General features: G+C 40.8%; 1 protein-coding gene across 3 annotated transcripts in view; it reads left to right on the plus strand.

Annotated features, from left to right (window-relative positions):
- Positions 1-9,005: 9,005 nt before the first annotated feature.
- The window catches only part of mob2a (MOB kinase activator 2a), an 88,249-nt gene continuing 83,319 nt past the window's right edge, over positions 9,006-13,935 (plus strand). Inside the window, exons 1-2 of one of the 3 annotated variants that reach the window (XM_041795496.1) lie at positions 9,007-9,549; positions 10,635-10,667. In XM_041795496.1, coding sequence (XP_041651430.1) covers positions 9,533-9,549; positions 10,635-10,667 — 50 coding nt within the window. In that variant the 5' untranslated portion in view covers positions 9,007-9,532. Of the gene's footprint in view, positions 9,550-10,634; positions 10,668-13,935 lie in introns of all 3 variants that reach the window. The other 2 variants (XM_041795495.1, XM_041795499.1) reach the window with 2 other exon arrangements.

A 13,935-nucleotide genomic window follows, 5' to 3' on the forward strand; every position in this document is an offset into this window, starting at 1 on the left:
TAATCAGGCTATGGGAATAATTTTGCATCTCATTTATTAAATAGCGTGTAGAATCCGTACTAAAAATGCATGTGAAAAAAAAAAAAAAAAAAAAAAAGAGAGAGAGAGAGAAAAAGAAATGCACCCAAAATAATTCAGATTCATTTACAACTGCAAAAGTGCACACATTGATCTGCCCCCTGTTCCGCCCTTTACACATTCAACCTTTAAAGGGGACATATTATGCAAAACACTTGTTCAGGCTTTTCTAACAAAAATATGTGCCCCTGGCCCGTCCACAACTCCCTCAAGAATCAGAAAAATTCAAATTATCCAAAAATTGTGTTTACTGTCAGGGCTGTAGTTGTTTTTTGGTTTTGCATATTAAAACATCCTAAGAGGTGTGATTTCATACAAGATAAGGCAATATATTCAAAGGTTTTATGTTTATTTTTTGATATTTGCCCTCATAATGAATAAGTTATTCAGGACATTTTTGATGAAAGGAGGGCTCCCCAGCAGTGATCAATGCTATGTGAAGGTCGTTAGCTTGGCAAAGTTTAGGAAACTCAGTGTCAGACACAGACTGATATCATGGCTCAAATATTCTAAAACAGTATGGCTGCAGACGCAGGTCTCAGACACCCCCACTTGCAGACCACTGCTGTGAGACGCTTCCTCTGTCAGGATGAAATTACATGCTAAAACTTCAGATAAGATAAAATTAAACTACTGGTTAGGGTTTGGGGAAGGATTAGGACATCAAAAGTTAAAAATTAAAAACTGACCTGCAAAAGCTAATTACAAACATTTGATAAAGGTGGAAAACAGTCTGCTGAGAGGATTAAAGCTTATCCTCTGTATATAAATGCAGCTGAGGCTAAAGCTAACAAAGCTTAGTAGCTATGTATGCTATGTAACAAATTAAGGGAAGGCTAAAGCTAAAAAAAATGCTGTGTTAGCTACGTAACAAACAAAGCTAAGCTATTACTATCAAAGTTAACAAAGATATGTTAGCTTTGTATGCTACATAAACAACGTAGCTAAGGCTAAAACCATCAAAGCTATCAAAGCTAATTAGGCTATGCTAGCTTTGTATGCTATCTAACTAATGCAGCTCAGGCTAAAGCTCATGAAGCTTAGTAGCAATGTATTCAATGTTATAGATGAAGCTAAGGCTAAAGCTATCAAAGCTATCAAAAATACATTAGGTAGCTATGCTACATAACTAATATAGCTAAGTCTAAAGCTGTAAAAAGCTATTTAAGCTATCAAATTTAATTAATCTACGCTAGCTATCTATGCTATGTAGCTAACACAGCTCAGGCTAAAGCTAACTACTACCAGAAGCTATGTATGTTACTTAACTAACTTAGATATGACTAAAGCTTTTGAAGCTATCAGAGCTAACGAAGCTACCTTAGCAAAGTTTGTGGCATAATTAATATAGTCAAAGCTTAGCCGAAGCTAAGCTATAATTACAGCTGAAGCTAAAGCCACATTAGCTACATTCTCATATATTACATTTGCTAAAGATAACGCAACTTCACAGTAAGATATGATGAAGCCAAAGCTAACTTGACAAAGTAACACTGACTACCAGCTAGCAGAGCCACATCAGCTTATTTCATTAATTTATTATCGTTTCTTTTAATCTTCCTTTGCAGTTTGCTTTCTATGTAGATGTTCGTAATTTTAAACTGTGTTCAATCTTATTCAATTCCTACACTGTTTCTTTATTTATTTTCTGAGATAAAAATGTTGGGGAAAAATAGCTTCATTAGCTTTAGCTAAAGCTAATAAAGCTCAAGTGAGCCTTTATTTGCGTATCTTCTACATCACGTCTATACATGATGTGATCCTGGGTTAGACCTCTGATATTTTTTCTGTTTTATACATGAAATGTTGCTTTGCCTTTTATGTTTACGGTGTGGTTATTTCACGAATGTAACTGTAAGCATTTGTTTATTATAAAGTTAAATTGAAAAATGCATTTATTAAAATGGAAAATACGTTGTACTAGCAAATTCCTTCACCTTCCTTCAATCCTGACAGAGGCGGCGTCCCACAGCGGTCTGTAAAATGGGTTATCTGAGATGTCCCGTTTGCAGTCAGACACCTCTCCGAATTTTGGTCTGACATAGCATGAGAAGCCCAGGTGTGTTTAGCTGACAAAATAAAAATGAACACGGTTCAGTAAGGTGTTCCAGTTCAGAAACACAAGATGCTTTCAATGCAGATACACCTGGGATTAAAGCTAATGGAGCTGTGCTTTACCTGCTGTGCAATCAAACAGGACTGTTATGCTGTAAGGTGTAATATTTTTCTACCATGCAACTTATAAGACGCATTCCTTAACAGGACTAATATTTTTAAGCTTATCCACAACTTGAAAATCACAGAAAAAGTGCTTTTATGTGTGTTACCTAATATAAACTTAAGTGATTGATCAATGAGTACATTTCTTTGCATTGGTTGTTGTTTATTATATCCAGAAGATCTATCTTTTCAGGGTAAAAAGCTGAACTGACTGAGCTCTCTCTCACAGACAGCAGCGGCTGGGATGATGTGATGATGCGGGAACATATCGACCCCTGGATGGCTCAGTATTGATGGGCGGATGGATTTCAGGAAGTGACCTTGGCTCGCTCAGATGAGCACCTGACCAGAGAGCGGCTCGTTTTCCCACAGAGCACCTCTCTGGCTCCAGCATGAAAACACACTGCAACAAGCTGAGTCCTTGTTGTTGTGAGGGGTAAATGTAGTCTGTGGGACTGGTCTGAGGTCAGGACAGAGTGAGTGGGGGTCACAGCTGTCATGCTGATGATGTCATGAATTTGGTAATGGGAGTACATGTCATAAAAGGAGGGTGTTAACAGTCAGAGTTTAATGGAGCAGACAAGGGATTTCTGCAGAGACTTAGATAGCTTAAAGTAATGATCGCTCTGTTGGAAGCTCTCCTCTATCCAAGTATCCACATAAGCTCAGCTGATATGATCAAGATTTTTTAATTTTATTCATTTCAATTGCACTCACATACAGTCATGGACAAAAGTATTGGCACCCCTGGAATTTTTCCAGAAAATAAACCATTTCTCCCAGAAATTGTTGCAGTTGCAAATGTTTTTGATACACACGTCTATTTCCTTTATGTGCATTCGAACAACACACACAAAAAAAACAGAAGTAAAAAGCCAAAATTGACATAATTTTACACAAAACTCAAAAATGTGCCAGACAAAACCTCCAAGACAGTCCGGCTGCAGACCGCCTATCACTGCAGACCACTGCTGTCAGATACCACCACTGTCAGGATGGAAATAGCCACGGAAACCTTCAAAATAAAACTGAATTAGACTTCTGCTTAGGGTTAGGCAGCAAAAGTTAAGTTAAAAACTTGACCTGCAAAATGTAATAACAAAAAGTTTAATATAGCTGACTCACTCATCTGCTTACAGAAAGAAAAGCATATTGTCCATGAAAACACTCCAACAGAGTTAATGTAGCTAAAGCTATCAAAGCTATGTCAGTTTACAAGCAAAAGCTAATGTTGCTACGTTACCTACGTAGCTTATGTAGTTAAGTGTAATTTTCTTACTCTGACATTGCTAAAGCTAAAGCTACTGTTTCTATGTTAGCCTACATAGTTATATAAACTATATTGCTAGCGCAGCTACTTTAGCTTTCACTACTCTAGCTTTTGCTAAAAGGTTAGCAGAGCAGAGGCTAACAGAGCAGCTGTTTTGGCAACTACTTATAAAACAAAAATACTCTGTACAAATGCGTCACTTTCATCCTGAGGGTGGTGGTGCGTCTTACTGTAGTTGTCTGCAAGAGGGGCATCTGAGCGTTGCTGTCTGCAGCCAGACCCCTCTCGTAAAGGTCCCTTTGAGGCTAGCTGCAGAGCCCCAGAGGCCACAGACACAACAACTCAAAAATACCAATTTCTACGGCAGAAATAAACATGTTTACAACCCGATTCAATAAATATATTTGGTCTGAATAGCTTTATGTTATTTATTTATCTGTTGTTTGTTTGTTTGTTTGTTTGATTGTTTGTTCAAGATTTATTTTTGGTATTTTCATGCTTTAATTTAAAGAGAGAACAGTGGATGGATTTAGAAAAAGAGAAAAGAAAATAGGGGAGAGACTGCAGGAAAGTAGCCACAGGTCTGACCTGTGGAAATTGGGTGCAACTTAACCTAAAAGCTACCTGCACCCCAGATGATGTCTTTATTGAGCTTTCTTTGTGACTTGTAAGTTTCATTTTCTCAGGAATAACAGTTATTCATACAAAGGTGCTTCTGACCTGGCTGACGGGCTGGAGCAGTGTAGCTGGATCAACTCAAAATCAGGTTGAGACAGTATTTCCAGAACATTGCAAGACAATGGACTGGCCAGATTCCGTGTCTGTCATCATCCATCTTGCAAGGCTTCAATCTGAAACATTTTTCCCAGTGAAAGAATGAGCAGACCAATCAGCATCTTTTGAGAAGAAACAGTGGGAATCCACAGGTAATGTTTAGTTGTACTGCAAGACTGTAAACAAAGGCTTTAATTTCCATCTGATACTGTTTTATTTTTCAGTTTGTGGAAATACTTGCCATCATTAAAACAAAGTAAATCAAGTTGTTGCATTGTTTGCTTTTGTTTGTAAATGGGGTGGTCATTTCAGCCTGCACACACAGTAATTTAAAAGTTTCATCAGTTAATTTACTGATGTTCAAGAGACAGTGAATCTCAATGTGTAGTGGGATTACTCTGATGTATACAAACAAATGTAATTAAAGTTATTATGATAAAATAGTGCAAATGAATTACAATATGTTTCAGTTGTTGACCTTAGATTGATCTTCATGTTTTATTAATGAGACATTTGGAATGTCTAGTTTTTAAGTAGACATTTTTTCTATTACTTACATCAATCTACTCCTACATAAATGTTTCATGATGACTTTTAGTTTATTTAATCCTATTTTGTGAAATGTTGGAAGAAATATTATTATGATTGAATTTATAGTACGAAAATGTGATCTTTAAATCAACGTTAAACTTTAGGATTGCCCTGATAAATAATCCTGATAAGAGAAGAAAAAAAAATAACAAAATGGTGATAGACGTGTAAAACTGGGCCTTGACTAAATACACACCGCCCTCGTGTGGCCATTTATAGAATACGTCATTTTAGAACAGTCGACGTCCTTCTGCCCATCTGCACCGTGATTGGGGGACGGAGGAGCGCTGAGGTGTAAACGAACCAATCATGTGACTCTGCCTGCTGTTAACAGGGCTCGTGCTCAGGCTGGCCTCTCCGTCACCTGCGTGCTCCTGTTATTTATAAAAGATGAAGACAGGGAGAGGAGGGGAGGAGTTGTGAGGGAGGAGAGTGAGAGACAGACATGTGGGGGGGGGGGAGGCGTAATGAGGACCACACGTCTTGGTCTAATTGCTGCTTAGAGAGGAGGAGAGACAGGAAGAGGAGACAGTGAGGGAAGACCAGTCTGAGTATTGATCACTGTATCTGTCTGGTTGAGGTTTTTTACTTTAAAGATGAAAATAGAAGGAAATGAAGAAGTGAGGGCTACGAAAAGCGGTTTAAGGGCTCATTTTCAGGCAGGGGTGGTCAGCATGGTGTTGTGTGATTTATCATCATTTTCTATTAACCTCAGAAGACCCTGAATGCACATATGAAGGCAGCATAGTAATAATTCCTGCTATGAGAATTTTTGAGATGATGTTTGTGATGTCCATTTAGTCTGAAAGTTGGGATACTTTGCTGTTTGGATATTCTCTGGAAATTTGCTTGGAAATTATCAGTATTTTCATTTAAATGTATGAAATATGTTTGTATATTTTGGCAAGTTTCATAAGAAGATTTGGGGAGATTTTTTTGATTTGTTTTTTTTTTTTTTGTGGGGGAGGGGAGGGGTAATGGGAATTTGGATAATTTATGGGAATTTGGTTGGGTATTTGGGGGTAGGGGCTGTCCTTTGAATTTTGCCAGAATTTTCATGGAAATTTAAGGGAATTTGCTTGGATGTTGCAGTCATTTTCATGGAATTTGGTTAATGTATTTGTGCAATTTCTTTCTTTTTTTTTTTTTAGTAGAATTCGACAATAAATTTTAGGGGGTCTCCCTGTGGACCCACCGCTTGCAGGGATGGGCATGGCGGAAGGGTGCAGTGCACATCAGCTTGCAGGCAAAGGTGGCAGCCTTGGCGAGCCGACCCCTGGTGGCACCGACTAACAGCGGGCACATGGAACGTGAGCTCTTTGGCAGGGAGGAGATGGTGGACTCCAGTCTACATGTGTTTTGTAGACTTGGAGAAGGCACAGTTGTGACCCTTGTGAGGTCATGTGGGGGGTACTGTGAGAATAATGGGGGCTCGGGGCTGCAGAGGCGAGCCATCAGGTCCCAGTATGACCAGAGCGAGAGCCATGTCCGCATCCTCTGCACAAAGTCGGACACGTTTCTGGTGCGTGTTGGCCTCCACCAGGGTTGCCCCTTGTCTCTGATTCTGTTTGGGATTTTCATGGATGGGATCTCAGGGCATGCCAGGGGGAGGATTTCTGATCCAGGGGCCTCAGAATTCCACCCCTGCTTTTTGCAGACCATGTGGTTCTGTTGCCTTCCTTGGCTGGGGACCTCCACCAGACATTGGGATGGTTTGTGGCTGAGTGTGAAGCGACGAGATGAGAGTCAGCACTTCCAAATCTGAGGCCATGGTTCTCTGCCGGAAAACAGTGGATTGCTAGGTGGGGAGTGAGTCCTTGCCCCAAGTGAGGGAGTTCAAGTATCTTGGGGTCTTGTTCATGAGTGAGGGTAAAAGGGAGCGTAAGGGGAAGTACTGCAGGCATTGTGCCGGACCATTGTGGTGAAGAGGGATCCAAGGCGAGAGGCAAAGCTCTCAGTTTACTGGTCGATCTACCTCCCAACCCTCAGCTGTGGTCATGAACTCTGGTTAATGACTGAAAGAATGAGATCGCAGATACATGCAGCCGAAATGAGTTTCATCCAGTGGATGGCTGGGCTCAGTCTTAGAGATAGGGTAAGGAGTTCAGACATCCTGAGGGAGCTCGGAGTAGAGCCACTGCTCCTTTGCATCAAAAGGAGCCAGCTGAGGTGGTTCGGGCACCTGATTAGGGGGTCTGCTTTAATATTTGGAACATTCGCTTGGTTTTGTTAGGAATTTGCATTGATTTTGTTTGGTTTTGTGATAAAGTTTGACAGAGAGTTTTTTAAAACTATTTAAAGCAATTTAGGATACTTGATAATTGGATACTTTGAAAATGTATTTAAGAATTTTTACCAAAATTTTAGGTAATTTCTTTGATTTCTTAGGGAATTTGTATGGATGTTGTAAAGGAACATTTCCAAGACATTCCTGTTCAAAGACAAGCCTGATGTTTTAACATAACAGACCCTACTTATCTCAAATAAGTGGGAGAAACTAAAAAGATGCTGTTCAAACAAAAGCTCAGGTCTCAGTTGGTTAAAAACACACCAGCAGAGAAAAGTATGTGAAGAAGTAGATTAATGGCACTTGTAGTGTTTATAGACCTGCAGTATTTTTTGATAATTTTGATATTTTTTCTCTAAAAAAAGGAATATTTTGTTTTTGTAAGTCTGAGAATAGAAAATTCTGGATTTTTTTATTTATGATGATATTAAATTGTGATAAATGGAAAATTCAACTTTTATTCTGAGTAAACAGAGAAACCCATTTGCAAGTTAATTTTATAGCATTAAGATGATTAAACTATAGTCACTTACTCTTTCCTAGTTAAGAAAAAGCTAAGGGCTCAGAGGGTTGATAAACAAATTTAATCAGAATAATTTCATAATTATAGCAAAAATCTGCATAATTTTAAGCCACTACAAGGGTAAAGTCCTTGACATGCATTTTTACTCCAAACCAGGTAGTTAAATTGCCATCTTGCCTGACTGAGTGAAGTTCTCCATATGTTAAGACATTATTAAAGGTTTCTTTTGTCTCTGTCCAGTCTGTGCCTTATAGAGGAAGAGGAGAGCTACAGCTAAAAGTATAAAGATAATTCATTGGATAATACACGGGTCACCTGCCTGCACAGTTTCACTATGAGGGTCAGTGCGCACAGAGGCCTTCTGTTGAGATTTATACTCTGCTGCTCTACAGGTATACTTCTCTTAGACTGTTCATTTTTATTTATTTCCTTTAAGATGAAACGTACAGCATGCTCACAAAGAGGAAAGACATGACCAGATTTACTAATGGGTGAAAAAATGTAGTTTCCCTACTCCTGAGATAAACTTACTGCTCCAAGCTATTTGAGTATAATTTAGTTTCTATTAATGACCGGACTATGTATTACTTGAAAGAACAGGGATTGTGTTAGAACAACAAAAAAACAAATGGGCAAAGATCTAAAAACAGGAGCCTGAGATTGAATCCCTGTAAACATAAATTGAGTTAATACTGCAAGAGTTGGCATTTACTGATCTTTGGTGTGTAATCTGGTACTAAATTATTGCATGACCTCACCAAAGCTTATGAATGCTTAATTTTAGGGAAATCTTTGGTTTCTAATCCTCTGAAATAGTAAATCAGACCAGATTTAGACCTCTAATTATGGCTTTTGTGTTGACAGAGAGTGATTTTTCCTACGTTGAAGGATTTGTAGAGGGCTGAAAAAGTGAAATATTTTCCAAAAAGGCAGTATTAGGTCTGCTTTTCCCACGTTCCTTCGGCCACTCAAATTAATCTTAGGACCCTTGAATGTCTGAGGCTCAGTGGTGTGAACTCACAGCACAAAGGTAAGTTTACAGCTGTTAATAGACAAATATAACACTCGAAATCTCTGTTAATGTAAAGTGGCATTTGGCGATGTGAACAACCTCCTGTTGTTACGCACGAGCCTTTTGTAGTTGATTCATGTCTTACTAGTTCACTACATCTCCCATTGCATCCATGCTCGTGCAGCCCTGCCTGCACGCATTTTACGCACAGGAGAGACAGAGTGGGTCGGGTCTGTGTTTACTTCCGGACTCCGATTTAGACTTCGCTCAGACAGCAGCAGCTCCAGTAGAGGTTCAGGCTGTCAGCTAGCACAGTAGCCGCGTAGGGCTTCATGACAGAGGTTACCGGGTTGACCGGCGGCATCTCAGCGGACGAGCCTCTCTCTGCTCCACTGCACATCGGAAACCTCTCCACCGGGCAGCCCCCGCAACGCTGCCCCGCTCTTATCCGCTCGCCTTCGTGCTCAAAGTCACTCAATGCTGCGCTCCCGCTACCAGCTAACAGACTGATCTGACTGTGTTACTGCCACTTCATGATCCAGGCTAGCTGAGGATCAAAACAAGGACAATCGCTTCAAAGTTTAAGCGGCGTTTGTGGTGAACCGGCCGGGACCCAGCAGCGAGGAGGGACACGGGCCCCGGGGAGAGCGACGGACTCGGGGCAAGGCAGCCAGGGCAGCGAGGGTGGTGGCTGGATAAACTAGGGGGTCGCCTCCAGCTCCTGGTGGATTTATCCCCTGCCAGCTAACGTTAGCTAAGCTAGCTCCAAACAGCGCCATGGATTGGTTAATGGGGTGAGTACACTCAGCTAGCATGCCTAGCCAGGTTACTCTGCTGTGTCAGGTCAACTGCGCAGTCCTCCTCTGTTCTCCACACAGCGCCTGACACCAGCACAGTTAGCATTATGCAGGTGCACTGTCTACCTGTATACTGTTACATGCTCACTTTTATTCATAAATGCAGACAGAGGCGGGTAGCATGATGACTAGCTTAGCTTAGCTCTGCGATGCTAGCTTGATAGCAAAGCTGGCAGCGCTCTCATCCTGCAACGGTACACCCTCCTAATGTTACCCGGGGCCAGGCGGTATTTATGGGCATCTCTGTGGCCCGCAGCTATCTGTCCGACGGTGGCAGCGCCCAGATTAGGCAGTGAGAATATATCTGTTCAGACCAGATTGCAGTACAGGGGGCTTATTTATAGGAATGATTAACACAGCAAATGGGCTAACGTTAGCAGCCTGTCAGTCTTGCTAACGCGGCTGTGCCCGGGGTGAGTTTATTTCCTTTGCAAGGTGCGCTGGCAGCGTTAGCACTCATGCTAACTTAATGCAATGTGCTACTTTGGGGACACAGCCTATTATAGTGTCAGCAAACTATCTTTAGGGGGAAAAGATGTGCGATAAGCAGCTTTAGTATGTTATCTGAAGTATAATGTTGATTCTGTACTATCACACAGTAGGTGCGTTGGTTTACAAGCTTTGACACCTGACAGTTGATGCTGGTTTGTCCCTTTACTCATTGTACAGGGACTGCTCAGTGATATGAATCAGTTGTGGTTAACACTACTAGAATGGGATGGCTCAGTCCCAGTCAGACACCTGCTACAAAGCCAGAGTTCACTGCTATGAGCAATGTATTCAGGATTAACCTGTGACCTCAGGGTCAGTGATAGTGTGACTCTCCAAAGCTAACCTGCTTAGTCCACCATCATACAGTACAGATGTGCTGTCCTGCATGTACATGAGTATTTGTTATGCAAACTTTAAGACTGCCTCTGTGGTACATTTGTCACATTTGCCTGTGCGTGAAAGAGGGAGATGTTTAACTACACCTTTTCCATGACAGTCCTGTCAAATCATGAGAACATCTCTTCTTGTAGAAACCATCAACACTTTTGGTTTTGGACAGCAAGGTATGTTCCCGTTAGGTTTGCTTTTTTGCTGAGTGGTTATCAAGTCGGCTTGCTGGTAGCACAAGTTTGCAAGCAGGGTGGAGACGTGCTGTCAGGGGTGATTCTGCACATGCTGCTGACATACTGGCTGATAGATAAGAATACAGACACGCTGACACACCCAGCAAGCCTGTGTGTTGACCATTACTAAGGTTAGGGCTGCTGGATTATTTCAATCAATATTTATTTATTTAACCTTTCTTTGACACAGACATACAGCTGCATTGATGCTGTGACATTTATTCATGCACAGGTCCCACATGCAGTGTTGTATGTTTATGAGAAAAGAAAAGAGATACTTAACGAATACAGTACACCAACAAATACATTAAAGTTAAAGTATTCAAGACAGGTAAAATGCAATAGTATATAGTTGTTTTGCACATTCTGCAGTTACCATTTTACTGAAGCCTGTGATAAGTGTCCTGATGCCTTGTAAAAATTCACCAAACATGGATTGAACTAGACCATGCAATCATTTAGAAAACAGCTTATGTTTGCAGTAGCTAATGAAACATGTTGTATTTCTCAATGTGAGACGGTACTATCTTAGAGGTATTTCAGATACGATCAAGGATATGATTGCTTTTATAGTTGTTTGTAAGACTTGGGACCAGGAAGTAAGGCAGTATGTTAGCTGTGAAATAATAAGGTCATGATTACTGATCACAGTTACTCATTGATTTTCCAACGGTAGTATATGCATTTCTCAAACTTAGACTCTCATAACACTTAAAACAAGCAATAAATGAGTCAAAAACTGGAATATGTAAAATAATGACATACAGTAACAATGAATAAACACAAATAATTACAAAAATATCACAACAAACACTGTTACATTTACCTAAGGACAAAAACTGTGGACACAATGAGTGCAACATGGCATGCGACACAGTCATTTTAGTCACAATTATCTTGTTTCTGTAACTGTGCAAGGCTAAAAAAATGATCAAATGCCAGCATATGGTTACAATATTGTGTTCATAGGACTTCTGTTTTTTTGCTGTAGTATCAAAAAAGGTATTGGTGATGGTTGATTTTTTATTAGTATCCTATCAGAGTTTAAAATTCTGGTATTGTGACAACACTTGTTAGAAGTATTAGTGAGAAAATACTTAGCAAGCTTCTATCATAACTACCAGACTTTATAGGATGAGATCTGATGAGTTTTGGGTGTGGATGGCACCACCTCAAAACATTCTTCAGTGTGTCATGAGGTACATTAGTAGTAATAGATATCCTGGCACCTATCTAGGCTGTTCCTCCCTGTAAATATAATTGGCCTGCGAAAAATTCATCCCTTGTTTTTGGTGTGTTGCTGTTTTTCTGTGCATGTGTCTCCTCCCTGTGACACTTGTTTCCTGGTTTCGCTAACAGGTTCTTGCTTTGACTTGTCCTAAGTTGCGTCAGGTCTCTCAGTTGTAAATGTGATTTATAGGTTTTAAACTCCTCTTCATTTTTCTCCCCTTTAGTTACTTATAAGAAAAACTGATAATTTTCTTTGCCTCCACAGTTGGAGCTGTCAGACTTGAACAGATTTGCTTAGTGATCTGTTAGGAATTCAAAAGCAACACCCAGGTGTGTGTTAATGTTAAAGGAGGTGAAGAGAGAGGAGGCCTCTACCTGAGAGTTTGTCAGCAGTCAGGGTTATAAATGTTAAAAAAGCTTTGTATTTTTTAGGGACAGCTTTTTTAAAAAATGATGTCTTTGTCCTGATAATAATCTCAAGGAAAAGTGAGTCGTACTTGTATTCACATTTAAACTGCTTTTTCATCATAGATGAAGCCTTTCTGTCAGCCTTCTCTGCAGGCTGAGACTTCAATTGCGTGTTAAAGCAGCGTATTGTCAGCTGTTTATATCTGCAGGTGAGCTGAATGCTTTGGACGCGGACAGGCATACGTCCAGCGTGCGTCACTGACAGAGTGGAGTCCATGAATGAGTTAACCAAGCATGTAATCACTCTGAATACGGACCCAGGGTGAAGGACGCCGCAGCCAGGGAACGATGGAGGAGAGGGTGATGTGAGGAAGAGAGATGGAGCGGAGAAGGCAGCTGATTTGGGGGAGAAATGTGCAGATGAAGAGAGGGAGAAGGAAGCATGATGAATGGAGGAGATGAGGAGGCTGATGAGGGAGATGCATGGTGATCTGAAGGGATAGAGATGGGATTTTTTTGTGACCGTTGGATAGGAAGTGAAGGATGAAGGAAGGGGATATGAGGCTTTTGATAAGGGAGAAAAATGGAAGAATTAGCAGGTGGGGGAAGGGGTGGAGTTGTGATAGGAAGGATGGAGCTCCACAGGGGATCAAATGGAAGTCTGTAGGAGATGAGGAGGACGTAACAGCCTTTTGAGGTTGTACAGATTGAGTGTAGCAAGGAGTTTGGGTCTTATTCTTTATGTTATGGTTTGTCTTACTACATCTATGTAAATGTATATGAAAACTCACTCATTCTGTCTGTGTGCAGTGTATTTATTTTGGGCAGGGAGCATTATTTCAGACTCGAATGACCTCATGTGTCCGGACTCGGAGTCAGACAGGACGTTAAATCAGCGGGGAGATGTGAGACGCCTAAATGTGTCTTTTCCTGTTGGGTGAAAAGAGCAGGCTTTGACAGATGTTTAATCCTCCCTGCTTTTGAGTGATGGATTGGTAATGCTGAATGAAGTGGAAGCGAGGATGGAAACTACAGAGAGCTAAGTGGAGCGCTGCTTTAGGCTGCCTGACCTTAGAGAGACTCAGATTTAATGTACACTTAGCTTCCACTGCATCACCTGTGACATAATGGTGTGTAGACAGACAAAACCACATTATCCTGCATCGTCGGGGTGATGCAGGTAATGGTATGAGGGGCTCCAGTAATAGCGAGGCTTGATTGTTGTGTCTCTTGTTTTGTGGATGATAAAGTTTAGGCAGAGTTGTTTGTTTCAAGGTGCTTAAAGTGTACAAGACTGCCACTGTATGGAGCCTGTTGTTTTGGAGAGAAGGACTTTTTGGAGGGGCTTTAGTTTACTGTACAAAATTGAACGCTTAAAATTGTGAAATTTGTCTAAATGCTTTTGAACTCCTGCTCTGCTCGTGGAGAGAGGACAGTGTCAGCTGCTACATGCTTCTGGCTACAGAAGGGAATTTATAAAAACCACTTGTAGGCTAAGCTTCCTCTTTGGTGTCTGCTCTGTGTCATCACTGTGACCTCCAGAGAACAAGTTCTGCTCTTCTGTCTCAAA

Source organism: Cheilinus undulatus, linkage group 9 (genome assembly GCF_018320785.1).
Source record: "Cheilinus undulatus linkage group 9, ASM1832078v1, whole genome shotgun sequence".
Taxonomy (NCBI): Eukaryota; Metazoa; Chordata; class Actinopteri; order Labriformes; family Labridae; genus Cheilinus; species Cheilinus undulatus.